A 19015-nucleotide genomic window follows, 5' to 3' on the forward strand; every position below is an offset into this window, starting at 1 on the left:
CCTTCGTGGTCCCTAATATACAGTTACTATCATACTGTATGATGATCCTTACTCAGATGTAAAATTCCCTTGCACTTGTTGTGTGTAAAGATTACATGTATTACAGTGTTGTCAAATGTTCCATTTAGCAGAGCAGCTAAACGAAAAAATTGTTCACTTTTTATAAGAGCACCAAACTTGGTATAATATTTGCTTGTATTACAGTGCCATTAAAGTTACCGATCATATTACATCAAAGAACCTGACAAAATAATAAAAATAAAAAAACAATGGAAAATGTATTGAGAGGAAGCCATAAAGTGCTCTGTAGTAACTGTTATGAAACTTTTCCTCTGCATACTGCATACACAAGCAAGGGATGGTGATATCCAAAAACTGGTCAAGGAAGGTTTTCATCCAGGTTGTTAGCTTGCAAAGTTAAGAATCACAAAGGGTCAAGATATACAATGTCATATTATTAATTCTATATGGATTGAGCCTGTACTATTTACACTAAAATATTGGTTCCATTAAAAGTGTTTAAAACAGTTTATTTTATCGCATTTTGAAAAGATTTTCTGATTACACTTGTAAATTTGAAACTCATTCATGCCAGTTAAGCAAAAACAAAGATTTTGGATTTACTTTTATGGTTTCCTGACCAGCTAGAAGTGGGCTCTTATCCTAGTTTTAAAGTTTCCAAACATGTCCTAAGACATTGATTTTGATGTGGCACTGTATCTCAGATGATTTAGTATACTTTGCTAAACTTCCATAAAAGAATTGGTGCTTTCATCACAAAGTAAACAGTTTCATCAAAATTTGTTTTTTAGCCGCTCTACAAATTGTATTATTACAATATATTCTAATTGCATATGTAATTCCCATTACATTTTTAGTACTTCCCATTATCTCTCAACCACCAACAAACACAACAGTCACATCAGGTGAAGATGTCAACTTTACTTGTACTGCTACTGGTAAACCACGAGCTGTCATTAGCTGGTTCAGAAATAATAATGAAGTGATAAGTAACAACAGTTTAAGTGATGGAGGTGTTCCAGTTATAATAACTAACAGTATAATGGGAAATTGTACCATCACTGATCCTCCTAGTCAGTGTGTGTCATCTAGTACACTACAGATATTGAACACTAGAGTAGTCGATAGTGGAGAGTATACTTGTGTTGCTAACAATGTGGCTGGAAGGAATGAAGTGATAACAATGTTGATAGTAAATGGTATCAAATTACCTTAACTTTGCGTGTGTGTGTGTGTGTGTGTGTGTGTGTGTGTGTGTGTGTGTGTGTGTGCATGTGTGTTAATAACTATATGTCTGTCTGTTTACTATTGGTTGGTAAATCAGTTGCCATTAAATCATATTACAAATTAAAATTTTGTAACACTTATATAAACAAAATTTCCCAGAGTTAAAAACAGCAACTAAAACTCAGTATGGGATAACAAAACTAAATAGAAGCTACAAGAGCCCTTACAATACTGTTGTTTATTATGTAAGATCTGAATGTTTCTCTGTCTTGTTGAATTATATCTAATAAATTGTTGGCTTTAGAATATGTGGTTGGGAGGGATAGACAAAGCTACAGTCCTCTAAAGGTGTATAGCATTCTTGTGAGTTTCCATTTGATCTCAAGCTATATGACCTGCAATATCTTAGCATGGTTTCCACCAATTTCTTCCTCTATCATACAGTATTATCCTACTGTGTATTAGAGATCATGGAGACTTGGGTTTTTCTGGCCAAAGAAGTCACCCAAAAACCAGCTTCACAAGACCTTGGCAGTATTAGTATGTATAGCCAAGCCCAAAAGTTCCTTCAGTACAACCCTAAATGCTTCCAATAGAGTGCTACAAAATTTTTAATAAATTAGAATTTTCTACTTACTGACTACTTGCCTGTCTGCCTGCCTGCCTGTCTGATGCATTCAGACAAGCATAACTCAATAACAGCTAAAGTTACAAGCTTAATTTTTCACTGTTTGATGTTGCTTCCTATGAGCTGGACAGGTGCCTTTTAGCAGTATAGTGCATACAATGCACACATCATGGACTTATGTACCTTTGTCCTCCTTTGTGTCCTGTTTCTTTTTGCTGACAACCCAAGGTGTCGATATGTGGCCTAATACTCAAAATCTTACCAATTATGCTTTTGAACAATCCATCCTATTCTGCTCAAAATTGCTTTCAAAATCAAAATTATGCTTGAGAAATGACTATCTTATTAAAGCACATTAGTGTTTCCTGACTGCTGTATTAGAGTACATGACTGCTCTATTAGAGTATCTCAATCCTATTTTTACAAAGTGTGAATAACCAACCAAGAAATGGTTAATTAAGTTATTGTACATGTTTCTAAATATGAAATGCAGCATATTGGTAGTGACCATTTGCTTTCTTTCGGGCAGGTGGATTGTGTGTTTTCATAATATTGCCTCTACTATGCTAGCATTATGTTGATGCTTTTGGTTACCTATAATTATGTCAGCATAATTGGCTGGGGCTTATGTGTGGTAGCACAATGGCTTCTGGCTACGTTAGAAACAGGAATTGTCTGTACTTTCTGGATTGATTGTAAGGCGCTTCTCCCTCTGTTCCTCATCTGTAGCACTGTGTAACAGGCTGAACATAACTGAAAGCAAAGAATTATAGCCACTTCAATTTCCAGTTGGTAATTGATTGATAGTTGGGGCAAGTGTTCTTATGATGTGGTATGCGTGGGTTCACTAGTCATAATAATGTAACAAAAATGTGAACAATCAAACATAACGAAATATAAGATGATCATAGGGAAACAAGGGAGGTCGCCTACACCTGCAGATGTACTAGTGGACATTTAATCCCTAATTCAGTCTATAACTATAAATAAGTGCACAACTCACAGTCCTTTTTTGCTGCTGTTTTAGTTTTTCAAAATCTCCGAAATTTCCAGTAATGCCTCTACATAGCTCTTTCAAAGCCCAGATTTTGTAGATTACCTAGAAGACATAATGCCTTTTTTCTTTAATAAGAAGACAGCAACATTTATGTATTCATAAATATGGAAAAGGCTATAAAGAACCAAATAGCTCCTCAAAAGCTTTCAAATTGTGTTTGTCTTAATATGATAGAAATTGAGGTAATGGTGTGGAAGCTTCCATGCCACCAAGATGTGTAATAATGCATTTCTCCCTACTGCAGTTGTTCCAGTCATTACACAACCACCAGTAGACAAAAATATCACATCAGGTGATGATGTCAACTTCACTTGTACTGCTACTGGTAAACCACGAGCTGTCATTAGCTGGTTAAGAAATAATAATGAAGTGATAAGTAACAACAGTTTAAGTGATGGAGGTGTTCCAGTTATAATAACTAACAGTATAATGGGAAATTGTACCATCACTGATCCTCCTAGTCAGTGTGTGTCATCCAGTAGACTACAGATATTGAACACTAGAGCAGTTGATAGTGGAGAGTATATTTGTGTTGCTACTAATGTGGCTGGAAGGAATGAAGTGATAGCTATGTTGATAGTAAATGGTATCAAATTGTGTGTGTGCATATGTGTTAATGACTGTATGTCTGTCTGACTGTTTACGGTTGGTTGGTCAGTCAGCTCGGTGAAAAAGTTGTGGAATCAAAGGTGGTGGCTAAGAAATGGCTGCAATGATGTTAATGCTATTAAATTTAACAATGGCTCTGTGAATTGTTAAGATTTGTTAGCATTCGCATCATTGCAGCTATTTCTTAACAAAAGTCCTGCATTTTATGTGTCCTTGCCATGTTACTATTTGTTGTATTAGAAAAGCCTTGTATTGAATCTGAAGTACACAGTCATTATTATTTATCCACACAAAAACAGCCAAGTTATGAAAAAATGATGCGGTCTTAAAAATCCTGGGTGAAAAAGTTGCAAAATCAAAGGTGGCAGCCAAGAAAGATCTTTCACTAGCTGGTTCTTTTGTATAGCAGCATTACATTAATCATTGTACCATGTTCACCGAGACTAGTGGGTGGGTTCTAACAATAGAGAAAAAAATAGTGAAACCATGCAAAACCAACGTAAGATAATCCAAGATTGAATTCAAATCAAACCCACATGAATGCTACACTGTAACTTTGTCTATCCCACTATTCTGAACCACAATTAATTAGATTCAAGTCAAGGACAGAGAAACATCTAGATCTTAGAAAGTAACGGTATTATAAGGATTCTTGTAGCTACTATTTAGTTCTGTTATCCCATAATGAGTTTTAGTTGCTCTTTTTAACTCTATTTAAATAAGTGCTACAAACATTAATTCACAATTATGATTTAATAGCAATCGACTGACTTACTGACCAGAGGCTTTTTAAAGCCACACCATTATTTCACAGCTTGGCTGTTTTTGTGTGGATTTCACTTCTTTTTATACTTTATAAGTTAAAAGGCCCCAAAACCAGCCTATGGCTGACTTTTAGGTTTGTTTTTACTCACATTTCTTCTTTTCTATGCAGACGCAATGATGATTATTGAAAAAAGAGTTATAATGTATTGTATTACATGATTTGCTTCAATATTTGGTAATATTATTGTAATACTCCAGTAGAGTGCACATTTGTTTGAGGACTTCTAATAGAACATACATAGCTAGAATGCCCTAGAACAATTTAGTACTTCTATTGGTAGATCTATGAAATTACAAGCATTTACAGATTTCAGCTAGAATTTTCATTTATAAAACAGAGAGATGATCAGCCAAGATAACAGTGGTTCAGTGGTTAAGGATGTAGGTGTTAGATATGGAGGCCCCTGGTTCAAACTCTGGTAAGTGTTTTTTCTGACATTTTTGTGCACTTTTTTACCCTGCAGTGACTACTCTGTTAGAGTATTTTAATCATGCAGTTTTACACTTGTTTGGTTTTTTCTTTATAATTCTATTGTTATTCAGACTATCAAAAGACACTACTACAATTATCAGCTCATGTACATAGCAATTTTCTAGTTATTCAGTTTACCATGTAGCCGTGACAGAAATTTGATCTTTTTTACATGAATATACAAGATATGGACATTCATTCATTCTGTTTTTTTGTTTTTTTTGGGAGGGGGGCTACAGGGGCTTTGATTCATTTTCGCACACTTTACAAAAGTTGTTAAAAACACAAACATGTAATTTGTTTGCCTCGATCTTTGGCACCAATGAAGAGCTAAAGGTGATTTCACATACCAAGTTTGCTGTGAATCTGATGAATATCCAAGATGTTAATGGATGTTGCAAATGTAATCAAATTTTCGGTGTGGCCTACTCTACCTAGCAGACAGCTATAATGCAAATATGGTGCACTTAGGAGAAGGGGCCATGGAGCTATGCACATGTGGAAAAGGCTGTTTTTTCCTGTCAATATACTCACAGTGTGATACACTGGCTTTCTTGGCCATATGACACACTACAGAGTGTCTTGATTTTATTGGACCATTGCTCAGAATATAGTTATAAGAAATTTTTGACTTACAGCCCAAGAGAAAGGTCTTGCTATAGTGTGTTTGGCTTCAAGGTTGATTCCTGAGACATACAAAGTGTCAGTGGTTCACTGATCTTTCAAATGATGTGCCACTTCAGTTTGGACAGTTCCCACTTCTTTATGTTATGTGCTATCAGAATACGTTAATATATGGTACTGGTTACTGTCTACTAGCTTTGTTAGATGGGCAGTAGGTCATGGAAAACAAATCTAGCAGAGCATATAATTTAGCCTGTGACAACTGCGCAACTGACGGTGTCATGAAGTAAGTGCCATTACCAGAAAAACCCTTCAAATAGTGCTGCACTGTGTTATTATTTGAGGGTGTACTACTAATATTTTTAACCTGTAGCTATTCTACATTATAGTTTTATAAAACAATCACAACATTTTGCTACTTACTTATTCTATACAGGACCTTTCTTTCATACAGGTCCTTGTAGCACAACAATGTCACGCCTCGTGCTACGTAGTCAATTTAATAGCTAATATCCATAATTTCAATTGTGTGACAGTCGTTTAAGTTTTACTAGGACAATGTCTTCCTTAAATCAAGATGGAGATTAATACTAAATGTATGAGAGCACTAGTAAAGAGTAATTAAAAAAGTATAGTGCGGTACTATTCGAGGGTGTGGTATAATTTAAATTGTTTTCAAAAACAAGGGTGAAGATCTTCTAATAGTCCCGCACTTGAAAGTGCAGTACTATTCAAGGGTGCAGCACAAATCGAATAAATATACAATAACTTTCTATTGTTTTAAAGTAATCACAGTAACAATGGTTTACCACATTCCTTTATGCTGCTGTATATATTTTTAGGTTGTTCAAATCCTCTGAAATTTTCAGGGATACCTCTAAGCCCTCTACATAGTTCTTTTGTGGTGCATGTTTCGCATTTCATTCTTTTATTTTTTCATTACTTCAAAGACAGCATGTATTCATAAATAACTCACAAGGCTACTACTATAAAACCTATAGCTACTCAAAACTTTTTAAATATGATAGTTATTGGGGTAAATGGTTTGAAAGTTTCCATGTCACAATAATAGTTATTTTCATTTTCTCCCTACTGCAGTTGTTCCAGTCATTGCACAACCACCAGTAGACAGAAATATCACATCAGGTGAAGATGTCAACCTTACTTGTACTGCTACTGGTAAACCGCGAGTTGTCATTAGCTGGTTAAGAAATAATAATGAAGTGATAAGTAGCAACAGTTTAAGTGATAGAGGTGTTCCAGTTATAATAACTAACAGTATAATGGGAAATTGTACCATCACTGATCCTCCTAGTCAGTGTGTGTCATCCAGTACACTACAGATATCAAACACTAGAGCAGTTGATAGTGGAGAGTATACTTGTGTTGCTACTAATGTGGCTGGAATGGATGATGGAACTGCTCAACTAATTGTAAATGGTAAATTCTGTTATAACGTTTGATATATGTTGTGTCACATGTGATAAATTAATTTTGCGATCAATATATAAGATTGTGAAATTTCGTACTTTTCAATGTGAATATTCATATAGTATACCATACAGTGTGGTAGCACCGTATATTAGAGATCGTGGAGGTTTGGGTTTATCTGGACAAAAATATCACCCAAAAACCAGCTTCACAATACTACCCTGGTGCTTTGGTTGTATTGGTTAGCATCCCAAAAGTGCCTTCAGTACAATCCCAAAAGATAGTTACAAAATTTAATTTAAAAATGATTCAATGGAATTGTCTACTGCTTGCCGGCCTGCCTGATTCCTTCAGACAAGTGTAATTCAATAATGGTTAAGGCTACAGACTTGATTTTTTTCACTGTTCAATGTCACTTCATCTCGAGACATGAATTTTGGCATACCGCAGTATGAATAATGCACGCAATATGGACTTACCTTTGTCCACCTTTGCGTCCCATTTCTTTTTGCTGATAGCCCAAGGTGCGGATTCATGGTAGCATGATGGATGGCTTCCTACATTTGTAAAAGGGAATCATCTGTATTTTCCATGGTGAATGGATCGATTGCAGAGGCACTTCTAATACTGTTCTTTGTTTGTATTGCTGTGGGTGGAAATAGGTGAAAGCAAAGTGTAATGACCACTTTATTTGCAAGTCAGAAATTGTGATAGTAGGGATGTACAAACCGTCCGTATTTTTCATGGTGACTAGATTGATTGCAGAGGTGCTTCTCCCACTGTTCTTGTTTGTAACACTGTACAACGGGCTGAACATACGTAGCTAATAGCAAAGCGTAATGGAAATTTTACTTTCAGGTCAGTAATTCATAACCAGGGCATGCATTCAGATGAAAACTTTACCTTAGGCGTCATCCTTTCTTTTGATGTGGTATTCATGGATTCACCGATCATAATAATGTTACAATAAAAGTAAACAAACAAGTACGAATAAAGAAAATTTAGGAATTTTAAGTTTGATTAGGGATCAAATAGAAAGTAGGGAAACAAGGGAGGTCTCCTAAACCTGCAGATATACTAGTGGACATTTGATCGATAATTCAGTCATGGGTACCTATAGACTGAATAAGGGATTAAATATTCACTAGTATATCTGCAGGTGTAGGCGACTTCCCTTGTTACCCTACTTTTTTTGACCCCTAAACAAACTTAAAACTCCTACTTTTTTCTTATACTTGTAACATTCAACCTCATCTACTGGTATTTAGGAATTTGTAAAAGTCTACTAAACCTCTCTCTATGTTTTGCTCGCTTCTCTCTGTTTTGTAACTCATCTTGACTCACCCTTAGCTGATCAGCATTTGAGGTACATATGGGTTCAAGGTGCATCGTATCAAGAAATTTGTTAGATTCAATGCAACTGCCATCTGAGTGTGTTTAATGGGGGTGAAATTGCTTATCTGAAATTGATGATAGGCTAATCCCCCCATCACTGAAAACATCATATATCAGCATTATTGTTCCCACACTATTTATTACTGATAAGTGACAACATGTGTAACAGGCTTCATTGCTCTTCTTTAGACATGCATTAGCACTTATTGAAGCCATTCCTGTGTCCCACTCCTTCCTGTCAACTCTGATCAGCTACATTAAACTTGCATAGCTACATAATAAGCAGTGTGAATGGCTTCCCAGTAGCTGAATGGTAACAATTTCCAGCAATTGATGGTCAGGGAACACATTAAGTTATTCAATTGATTTTTATAATACAAGTACTGTACTAGGATAAATTAATATATTTAAGCTTGATTAGGGATAGTATAGAAACAACCTACACCTGCAGATATAGTGGACATTTAATCCCTAATTCAGCCGTGCAGTGTATAGACTGAATTAGAGACTGAACATCTGCTAGTATAATGCTTCCTTGTTTCACTGCTTTTTTCGGTGGTTCCTATATTTAATATTCCTATGTACTTATAACTGGAGAGACCATGCATAACACAGTAAAAGAAAATGTAGTGCCAGACTTAATGTTATTATGTGAACATATGCCCCTACTATCAATTACCAGCTCAAAAGTGAAGTGGACATTGCGCTTCGTTTTCAGCCATATTCAGCATTACAAACACAGAACAGTGCGGGAAGTGCTTCTACAATCAATGTGGCCACTATACAGAAAATAAAGATGATTTCTGTTACAAACATAGGGAAATCATCACATGCTAGCTGCCACGAATCAGTACCATGTGCTATCAACAAAGATAAATTGTACACAAAGGAGTAAGTCCATGATACGTGCATTGTACAAACTGCAGTATGCCAAAAGGAACCTGTTTAGCTAAAGTGACATTGAATATTGAAAAATTAAGCCTGTAGCCTAGGCCATTATCAAGTTATGCTTGTCTGAAGGCAATGGTAAGTCAGTCAGTCAGTCAGTCAGTAGAAAATTAAAAAAACAATTTATAGCAACCTATTGGAAACATTTCTGGTGATGCATTTTTGGGCTGGTTTTAACCTAACCAATAGACAGTTTATCTTTTAAAGGCATGTCTCCCATGTAATATGTGCTTCCGTTTTACATGCTGTTATAATTTATTGTGGTGAAGTAATTAGTTTTAAAATGATTTAATAAACTATATGGAATATTCTAAGGTACGTAACTAATTTAATTCCAAAGAATATATTCAGTGAGTTTTCTCTGCCACCTAAATCAGAGATTCATGAGTCGTAAGGTAGGAATTGTATACCTTCACCTTACTGGATGGATATGCTAACACAACCCTTACTTGCCATACTAAGAGCTGACTAAACTTAAACTAATTGTCACTCCATGCCATTTGCCGTAATACATATTTTACCTACAAAACTTGAAGCACAGCACAGAAAAGTTACAATCGCTCCTTAAAGAAGCAACCCATCTATATTGTCAAGGTATCATGAAGATATTGTGAGGTTGGTTTCTGATCAGTGTATTTTTGTGAGAAAGTACAAGCCTCCATGATCCCTAATATACAGTTACTACCATACTATATGGCTGGCACTACTCTCAATATGTATTGGTTCACCTGTCATAAATAACGGTACAAAAAAAGAAAAAATAAGCAAACAATTGTCAGGAAATTATTTAATATTAAATTTGAGTTGGTGTCATAATATAAAAACCAATGAAACAAGGGAGGCCAGCTACACATGCAGCATGGCTAAGTGTAGCTGCATGTGTAGGTGACCTGCCTTGTTTATTAATTTTATTTCTAAAAGTACACAGAAAAATTTGGAATTTTCAACTAGAGTAAGGACCATAGCACATTGATAAAAGTACTGAAACAAGTTGGAGTAGTGCATGATATTAAATCACAGTAAAACAATAAGAAGTGTTATACTGTGTTAAAGATACCATAATGGAAATGCACAGTAGGGATATAACACTTCTTATTGTTTTACTGTGATTTAATATCATGCACTACTCCAACTTGTTTTAGTACTTTTTATCAATGTGCTATGGTCCCTACTCTAGTTGAAAATTCCAAATTTTTCTGTGTACTTGTTTGTTAACTTTTTTTGTAAATAATAATTATGACTGGTGAACCCATGCATACCACATCTGAAATGGCACTGCGCACCCCAATTATCATCTGAAAAGTGAAGTATACATTATGCTTTGTTGTCAGCTTTGTGCAACCCGTTACGCAGCATTTTGAATCAAGAACTGTTCGAAAAGCACCTCTGCAATCCACGCATACCGAAAGAAATGGTGCTGCGCACCCCAGTTATATCAATTATCGTCTGAAAAGTGAAGTATCCATTACGCTTCGTTGTCGGCTATGCTCAACCCATTACACAACAGTGCGAATCAAGAACTGTTTGAAAAAGCACTTCTGCTATCAAAATAGCCACTATGACAAACACGGACGATTTCCGTTATGCGGAAGGGAAGCCATCACGTGCTATCGCCAAATCAACACATTTTGCTGTCAGCAAAGATGAATGGGACACAAAGGAGGATACTGGTAAGTCCATGGTGAATGCATTGTATGTACTGCGGTGTGCCGAAAGGCACCTGTTGGGCCAAAGCGACATCAAACAGTGAAAAAATCAAGCCTGTAGCTTTAGCCGTTATCGAGTTACACTTGTCTGAAGGCATCAGTCAGTAAGTCACTAGAAAATTTCATTAAATAAATTATTTTAAAATTCCGTAGCAACTTGTTGAAAGCGTTTCTGCATGGTCGATCTGAAAGCTTGTTTTGGCTTAGTTTTACCTAACCAATACTGCCTCATTGTCGTCAGGGGAAATTAAAGCTATTTTTCGAGTGATATTATTTCGTGGTCCACGCCTACTCCTTTGTGGTCCCTACTATACAGTTACTATCGTACTGTATGATGATCCTTACTCAGATGTAAAATTCCCTTGCACTTGTTGTGTGTAGAGATTACATGTATTACAGTGTTGTCAAATGCTCCATTTTTTCTAAACGAAAAAATTGTTCACTCTTGATAAAAGCACCAAACTTGGTATATTTGCTTGATTCATACTATTACAAAGTTACCAATCACATTACATCAAAGAACCTGACAAAATAATAAAGACAATGGAAAATGTATTGAGGAAGCCATAAAGTGCTCTATAGTAACCATTCTGAAACTTTTCCTCTGCATACTGCATAGACAGCAAGGGATGGTGATATTCAAAAGCTGGTCAAAGAAGATTTCCATCCAGGTCATTAGCTTGCAAAGTTAAGAATCACAAAAGGTCAAGATATACAAAGTCATAATATTAATTCTATATGGATTGAGCCTGTACTTATTTACACTAAATTATTGGCTCCATTTAAAGTGTTTAAAACAGTTTATTTTATTGCATTTTGAAAAGATTTTCTGATTACACTTGTAAATTTGAAACACATTCATGCTAGGTAAGCAAAAACAAAGATTTTGGCTATACCTTTATGGTTTCCTGACCAGCTAGAAGTGGGCCCTTATCCTAGTTTTAAAGTTTCCAAACATGTCCTAAGACAATGATTTTGATGTGGCACTGTATCTCAGATGATTTAGTATACTTTGCTAAACTTCCATAAAAGAATTGGTGCTTTCATCACAAAGTAAACAGTTTCATCAAAATTTGTTTTTTAGCCGCTCTACAAATTGTATTATTACAATATACTCTAATTGCATATGCACTTCCCATTACATTTTTAGCATTTCCCATTATCTCTCAACCACCAACAAACACAACAGTCACATCAGGTGAAGATGTGAACTTTACTTGTACTGCTACTGGTAAACCACGAACTGTCATTAGCTGGTTAAAAAATAATATTAAAGTGAAAAGTAACAACAGTTTAAGTGATGGAGGTGTTCCAGTTATAACTAACAGTATAATGGGAAATTGTACCATCACTGATCCTCCTAGTCAGTGTGTGTCATCCAGTACACTACAGATATTGAACACTAGAGCAGTTTATAGTGGAGAGTATACTTGTGTTGTTAACAATGTGGCTGGAAGTGATGGTAAATCTGCTCTTTTGGAAGTTGTTGGTATGTAAACTATTCATTACTTATTTAGCCATATTACAGTAATGTTCAACATGATGCATGTATTTAGTGAATTCCATAATAGCATACTATATTAGGGAAATACACATGCTGTGTCCTTAAGAGGACTAAACATCCTAAACAGAGATGTCTTCAGCAGTCTATTATAGTTGTGCACCAGCAATGAGGAGTATATAATGTCAGCATAATAGGCATGATTGTGTAAATTGGTTATCAGAGAGACTGAAACTCTGCATACTTTGTATGATGTAGCATTAGAAAGTGTGCAAACACAGTGAAAATCAGATTTACATCTACTTCAGGGGCAGATACAGAGTTTGGAAAGGGGGTGCACATTGTTGAAAAGTTGAAGAGCAAAAAAGGTCACAGCAATAATGGCTATCCATTACCAAAGTAAAATAAAATCCTTGTTTATAGCTTCATAGGTAAACTACACTGCTTTATTAGAGTGATTGACTGCTCTATTAGAGTATCTTGATCTTGTATGAAGGAAAGGGGGAGGGGAACATGTGCCCCTATACTCCTGTGCCCCCCCCCAATACACCACTGTACTTGTGATGGAAAAATCGATATACTCTAATAGAACAGTCAGTGCATGTTGAAATATCTGAATGTTCACAGATGAATTAGATACTTCAATAGAGCAACCAATACATAATTTTATATAAGCATATTTGGAGCATAATAGGACACAACTGGGCATAATTGAAGCATAGTAAGGGAAATCTAGGAGCATTGCCCAAAAGTATAATAGGCTTGCATTTTGAGAATACGATTGGTCAAGTCAAGCCACTCTATGTATTTAATTGTTATACATACTTACTATCTTTCTAGAGTCCATCCATTCATAATTTAGAAGTTATGCATGTTTTACTACTAGACTTGCAGTCATGATCAATCACTAACACTGCAAAAAGTAATTCATGTTATCAAGTTTATACCTGCAGTTATCACTGTATTGAGATGATATGATCCTTGAGATCAGCTAGAGTGTTATTTATTTTATTACTTAATTCAATAAAGTAACTGTGCCAACTTTACTGTTGTGTTATTATGATTTCTAATCAAACTGAAGTATAAAATCTCTAAATTTTACTTGTTTGTTTACCTTTGGTTGTAGCATTATTATGACTGGTGAACCCACAGCAAAAGATAGAAAGGCAGGGGCATACCCAGGGGGTCCCAGGTGTTTCAGGAAACCCCTTTGGATTTTACACAGTACTTGGAAACATTAAGAAATTGAAAGTTCAGGTTTCCAGAATCTGGAATCTATCATGGAACAGAACACGTTTTAAACTTTGTCTTAGTTAAGTAATAGTTTCTCACATGATTGCAACACTTGCAGCATTGTTATGAATTATGATTTTGGTGAAAAGATTGAGATACTCTAATAAAGCAGTCAGACAATATAACAGTCACTTAGCTGTAATGGAAACCCCATTCCTCCTCCGTATGCCCCTGAATGATGCCATGCATAAAATTAATTTTGAATCTGAATGTGCACACTGACCATTGATTATTGAAAAGTAAAGTGGCAATTATGCTTTTTTTATCAGCTATGTTCAGCCTGTTACACAGTGTTAAAATGAACAGCACATGAGAAGCATCTCTGCAATCAATCTAGTCACTACAGAAAGTACAGACAATTGCTGTTATAAATGTGATGGTCAACTGTGTAGCTACAGTGAAGCCATACCATGCTACCGCAAATCAACACCTTGCACAGTTAGCAAAAAGAAATGGAACATGAAGGAGGAAAAAGGTAAACTTTAATCATGATGTGTACATTGTACATACTGCAGTATGCCAAAAGGTCACTTTCTGGCTTAAGTGATGTCTAATAGTGAAAAAATCAAGCCTGTAGCCTTTGCCGTTATTGAGTTATACTTGTCTGAAGGCATTAGTAGTCAGCCTCAATCAGTCAGCCGGCCAGTCAGTCAGTCAGTCAGTCAGTCAGTCAGTCCGTCAGTCCGTCAGTCAGTCAGTCAGTCAGTCAGTCAGTCAGTCAGTCAGTCAGTCAGTCAGTCAGTCAGTCAGAAATATATAAAAGAAATAAAGTTTTGTTACTAGTAACCTATTGGAAGTGTTTCAGGACGCTTGTGGATTTGACCATGCTTAACTAATATTGCCAAGGCATCACAAAGGTATTGTGAGGCTGGTTTCTGGTTATGAGAAACTACACACACATTCATGGTCCTTAATATGCAGTACTGTATGATGATCTGCACAATTTTAGCATTCAATAAAGATTAGCATTGTTCGTTATATTTTGCGAATATTGTTTCACCCATATAGTTGCTCCTGAAATTCAAGCAGTACATTCAGAGATTACAATAACAGCACCCAATACAGCGATATTATCTTGTACAGCAACTGCTAAACCTCAAGCAACAATTTTATGGATAAGTAGTAATGAAATAACACTTGGCAATATCAAGTATTTAGTAAACTCATCTTCAAATGGAACATGTTCTCATCTGTCCATCAGTCAGTGTGTGTCATCCAGCACACTACAGATATTGAACACTAGGGTAGTTGATAGTGGAGAGTATACTTGTGTTGCTTCTAATGAAGTAGGGAATGGGTCGGCAAATATTCAGCTAACAATTCAAGGTGTGATGATAATAGTGCATGCATGTAGCTCACTATTGTACATATTGTATTGTATGTGCAGTGAGTGTGCAATTTGAAGCATGTATTCCAAATCCTTTCACTAATGTTGAAGTGCATTTTATTTTCATTGTAGTACTTCCTGTTATCACTATACCACCTGATGACCAGACAGTGTTGTCACCTGAGGTAGCTTCTTTCAACTGTTCTTCTACCGGGAAGCCTAGAGTTGATATGTACTGGATCGACAGGGATAATGTTTTGATCAATGACACTACAGACAAATATATTCTGAGCACATATACAATTGGAAATTGTACCATCACTGATCCTCCTAGTCAGTGTGTGTCATCCAGTACACTACAGATATTGAACACTAGAACAGTTGATAGTGGAGAGTATACTTGTGTTGTTACTAATGAAGTGGGAAATTACTCTTCATCTACCATTTTAATTGTAAATGGTGAGCACTGTAATTGCATACAGTTTTATTAGTGACCATTATTCATCTCTTGCAGCTGAACCAGATATTAAACTTTCGTCCTATCAAACTGTCATATCATCTCAGACAATCAGTTTCACTTGCAATATCATTTCTAAGCCACCAGTGGACATTGAATGGATAAGAAATGGAAGTGTGCTGCTAGCTAGTGCAGATCCTCGAATTACAATTGTTGCTAATTCAACAGAAAACTGTAATACTACAGATATATTTTCCGATGTATGTGTAACATACAGCACTCTAACAATATTTAATACTGAACCTGATGATAGTGGTGAATATATCTGTAGGACATCATACAGCGGTGATAACTATAGCAGTCCTATTCAGCTGGTAGTATACAGTAAGTTGTAGTTACATTATGTGCTTGGCTTAGTTAACTTGAAGTATTTTTGTGTACATTATAGTTCCTCCAAATGTCTCTCTAATGCCTCCATATGAGCAGGTTGTGATGCTACACAGAAATGCTACAATTATTTGCAATGTTATTGCAAATCCTCCAGCTAACATTATGTGGTTACTAAATGGGATAAAGTTAAATGAGACTGTAGGAAAGCTTGAAATAACTGGAAACTGCAATCTAACTGACCATCCCAGTAAATGTGTACAACACACTACTCTAAATATTATTGATTTTGTGCCAGCTGATAGTGGAACATATTCTTGTAGTGCTCAAAATGTAGCAGGAAATGCTACACAATCAGCAACTCGTATGTACAATGGTATGAGCATTGTATGTAGTAACAACACATTTTACGTGCTTTTAATCCACAGGTAGGCCACATGTCATACAACCTCCTGTTAACCAAAACGTCGATTCATTTCGATCAGTTGTGTTTACATGTAATGTTACTGGTGCACCTCAACCTGTAATACAATGGTACAAAGATGATGTTGTTCTAACTAATATTGATATGAGTATATTGACAATGATAAACACTGACACAGGCAGTTGTGATGTCACTGATCCTTATTTTACATGTACTGTAGTGGGTACTTTAATGATAGACAATGTTTCTACAAGTGATGGTGGAGAATACAAATGCTTTGCGGGCAATAGCGCTGGAAATGTTACAGCAGCTGCTTATTTAACTGTAAATGGTAAGTGAGTAATAAAATTAGATCATAAAATTTCACACAAAATTAGTACTGGCCAAATGTACATAAATAAATGAGGTGGACATATGCATGATGATGTGAATAACTGTCTTTGGAAACAGAAAACATACACTTTGTCAGGATTGGGTTTATATAAAATGATTCAAGCACATGCAGATGTGTAGCTATAGCTACATTGTTACTACCTAATCTAGATGCATAATGGGGGAGACAATCACTTACATAGTTTGTTGAAGGAACAATATACAAAACCAAACTGGTCAATAAACATGTAAAAATGTTCTATGGTTTATATGATGTATTAGTTCCCATACATTTTGCAGATACTGATGTTGTACAAGGATCCAGTGTTGGCAGGTCCAACAGCAGTAACAATGATACTCTCATAATAATAATAATCGGGATATCAAGCTTGGTAGCTGTTTTGATTGTCTGCTTGGTGATCACTTTGGCTATTATCTGTAAGCACAATTGTATTTTAAAATTGTTAATTTAAAACTGAAGTAGAGACCCAAGTGATAAAACTAGTGAAATACAATATGTGACCATGCAGGCCTGCAAAAATAGAGCATGTGGGTACAAACTACACCCTGTCACACAACAAGTCATATCTCAGTAATGGAATAGACTGTTTGCATTCTGTAATAAGGGCTAATAAATGGCCATAGAAAAATGTAAAATGTTACAAGTCATGGTCACTTAATATATGGATGATGGTACTGTATTACAACATAGCCCTGTAGTAAAATCCCTACTTTGGCACTGTACAAAAATAACTGTTATGGAGTGCAAATGTAGGTATTTTCCAAAGGGTTATATGTTGTAATGCCATCATTCATATCTCTTGCTTCACTAGATTTTTTTTGCTTGGATCCCTATTTCATTTTTTAATACACTAGTTTGTTTAACATGTGTGACTGCTTTTTGGGGAGGAGGAGAAAGAATCTTTAATGTACAGTACATACTGTACTATATGTTATACAATTATTTATGACATCAATAAATTTCACTAATGAACACTGATGACATTAATGTAAACTTTAAGTTAACGTCACTCAGGTAGGATGTATTGTGTATACCATGTGTAGTACTTGTGTAATACCACTTTTATACCACGTTTCGTTGAAAGATAAGCTCAAGAACAAAGTGAAACCTGTGAATGGATCTGTAGTAATCAAGTAAGGACTTGTATGTGTTAAAATATGTTTTATCTATTTATCTCAGTTTTACAGTAGTATATGTACATGTACGAAAATTACTATAGCCAAGTAATAGCAATTTTCTGATTATTTGTTTTGGGTGTATCAGAGCTTAGCTATCTAACAGATCATCTTGCAGTTTGTTATAAGTCACCCTGTATAGTAGGGTAGCTTAGCTATCTAACAGATCATCTTGCAGTTTGTTATAAGTCACCCTGTATAGTAGGGTAGCTTAGCAAAATTACTGTTACAGGGTGGATAAAAGCACCATTTTTGGTACACAAGTTCTTTATGGTGTACTTATCAATATTAGAAGGGGTGCCTACCAAACCTAATTAATAATGGCCGTCGAGTAGCTCCAGTATAGTACATTCACAGTATATCTTACACTTGAATATGGAGTGAAATGCACTTACGTAGTTTTCCTATTTTATATTTTGCATTCAATATGTACGGACTTAAACAAATGGCACTGTAAGTTAACTTTTGCATGTATGCAATTTGAGTAGTTCTCTTAGACCAGTTAGTGGTAGTTATTGCCAATATTTAAGATGCGTGTTCACAACCACACTGTGGTTAATGCATCAACAGGCATTTGGACTAGTTGATAATACACAAATTTTGGCTCAAACTATAGCTCATGCACACAATGCAGTTTGGTAATGACTGTTAATGTTAGACCCACATAAAAGACTACTCATTACAAATTTCATACATGCAAAAAGTCAACTTACAGTACAATTTACTGATTCATTCGACAAGTATGTACATATTGAATGCCATTATAATTCAAGAAAACTAACTCCACATTCAAGTGTATGGTATACCATAAAATTTAATGTACTATGTTTGGGCTACTTGATGGCCATGTTGTTTTCAACCCACACATAATGAGGTTTACCTGCATTAGCTGAATATCCTACCCTTGCATGTTTAAACTAGCTTGTCATAAAGACAATACAAATCTTTTACATTGCTGAAAACTTTAAAAGGTGCTGGGAAAAATGCATGAAATTGTCTAGAATCTAGACAGCTTTCTTGGATGACTCCACCAAACATACATTGTTGCTTTTTCCATTGAAAGCAAGTTAGGTTGGAAAAGAGTCTGTAACATAGACTTTTTTTCAAAATGTCC

General features: G+C 35.6%; 1 protein-coding gene across 1 annotated transcript in view; it reads left to right on the forward strand.

Annotated features, from left to right (window-relative positions):
* Nucleotides 1-16671, forward strand: part of LOC136244001 (hemicentin-1-like) — a 71880-nt gene extending 55209 nt beyond the window's left edge. The window contains exons 22-30 of the mRNA XM_066035530.1: nucleotides 879-1220; nucleotides 3178-3519; nucleotides 6562-6903; nucleotides 12094-12432; nucleotides 14746-15063; nucleotides 15125-15523; nucleotides 15579-15905; nucleotides 15970-16284; nucleotides 16337-16671. Of these exons, the coding sequence (XP_065891602.1) occupies nucleotides 879-1220; nucleotides 3178-3519; nucleotides 6562-6903; nucleotides 12094-12432; nucleotides 14746-15063; nucleotides 15125-15523; nucleotides 15579-15905; nucleotides 15970-16284; nucleotides 16337-16671 (3059 nt within the window). The remainder of the gene's footprint in view (nucleotides 1-878; nucleotides 1221-3177; nucleotides 3520-6561; nucleotides 6904-12093; nucleotides 12433-14745; nucleotides 15064-15124; nucleotides 15524-15578; nucleotides 15906-15969; nucleotides 16285-16336) is intronic.
* Nucleotides 16672-19015: the final 2344 nt, after the last annotated feature.

The sequence above is a fragment of the Dysidea avara genome, chromosome 14 (genome assembly GCF_963678975.1).
Source record: "Dysidea avara chromosome 14, odDysAvar1.4, whole genome shotgun sequence".
NCBI classification, from domain to species: domain Eukaryota; kingdom Metazoa; phylum Porifera; class Demospongiae; order Dictyoceratida; family Dysideidae; genus Dysidea; species Dysidea avara.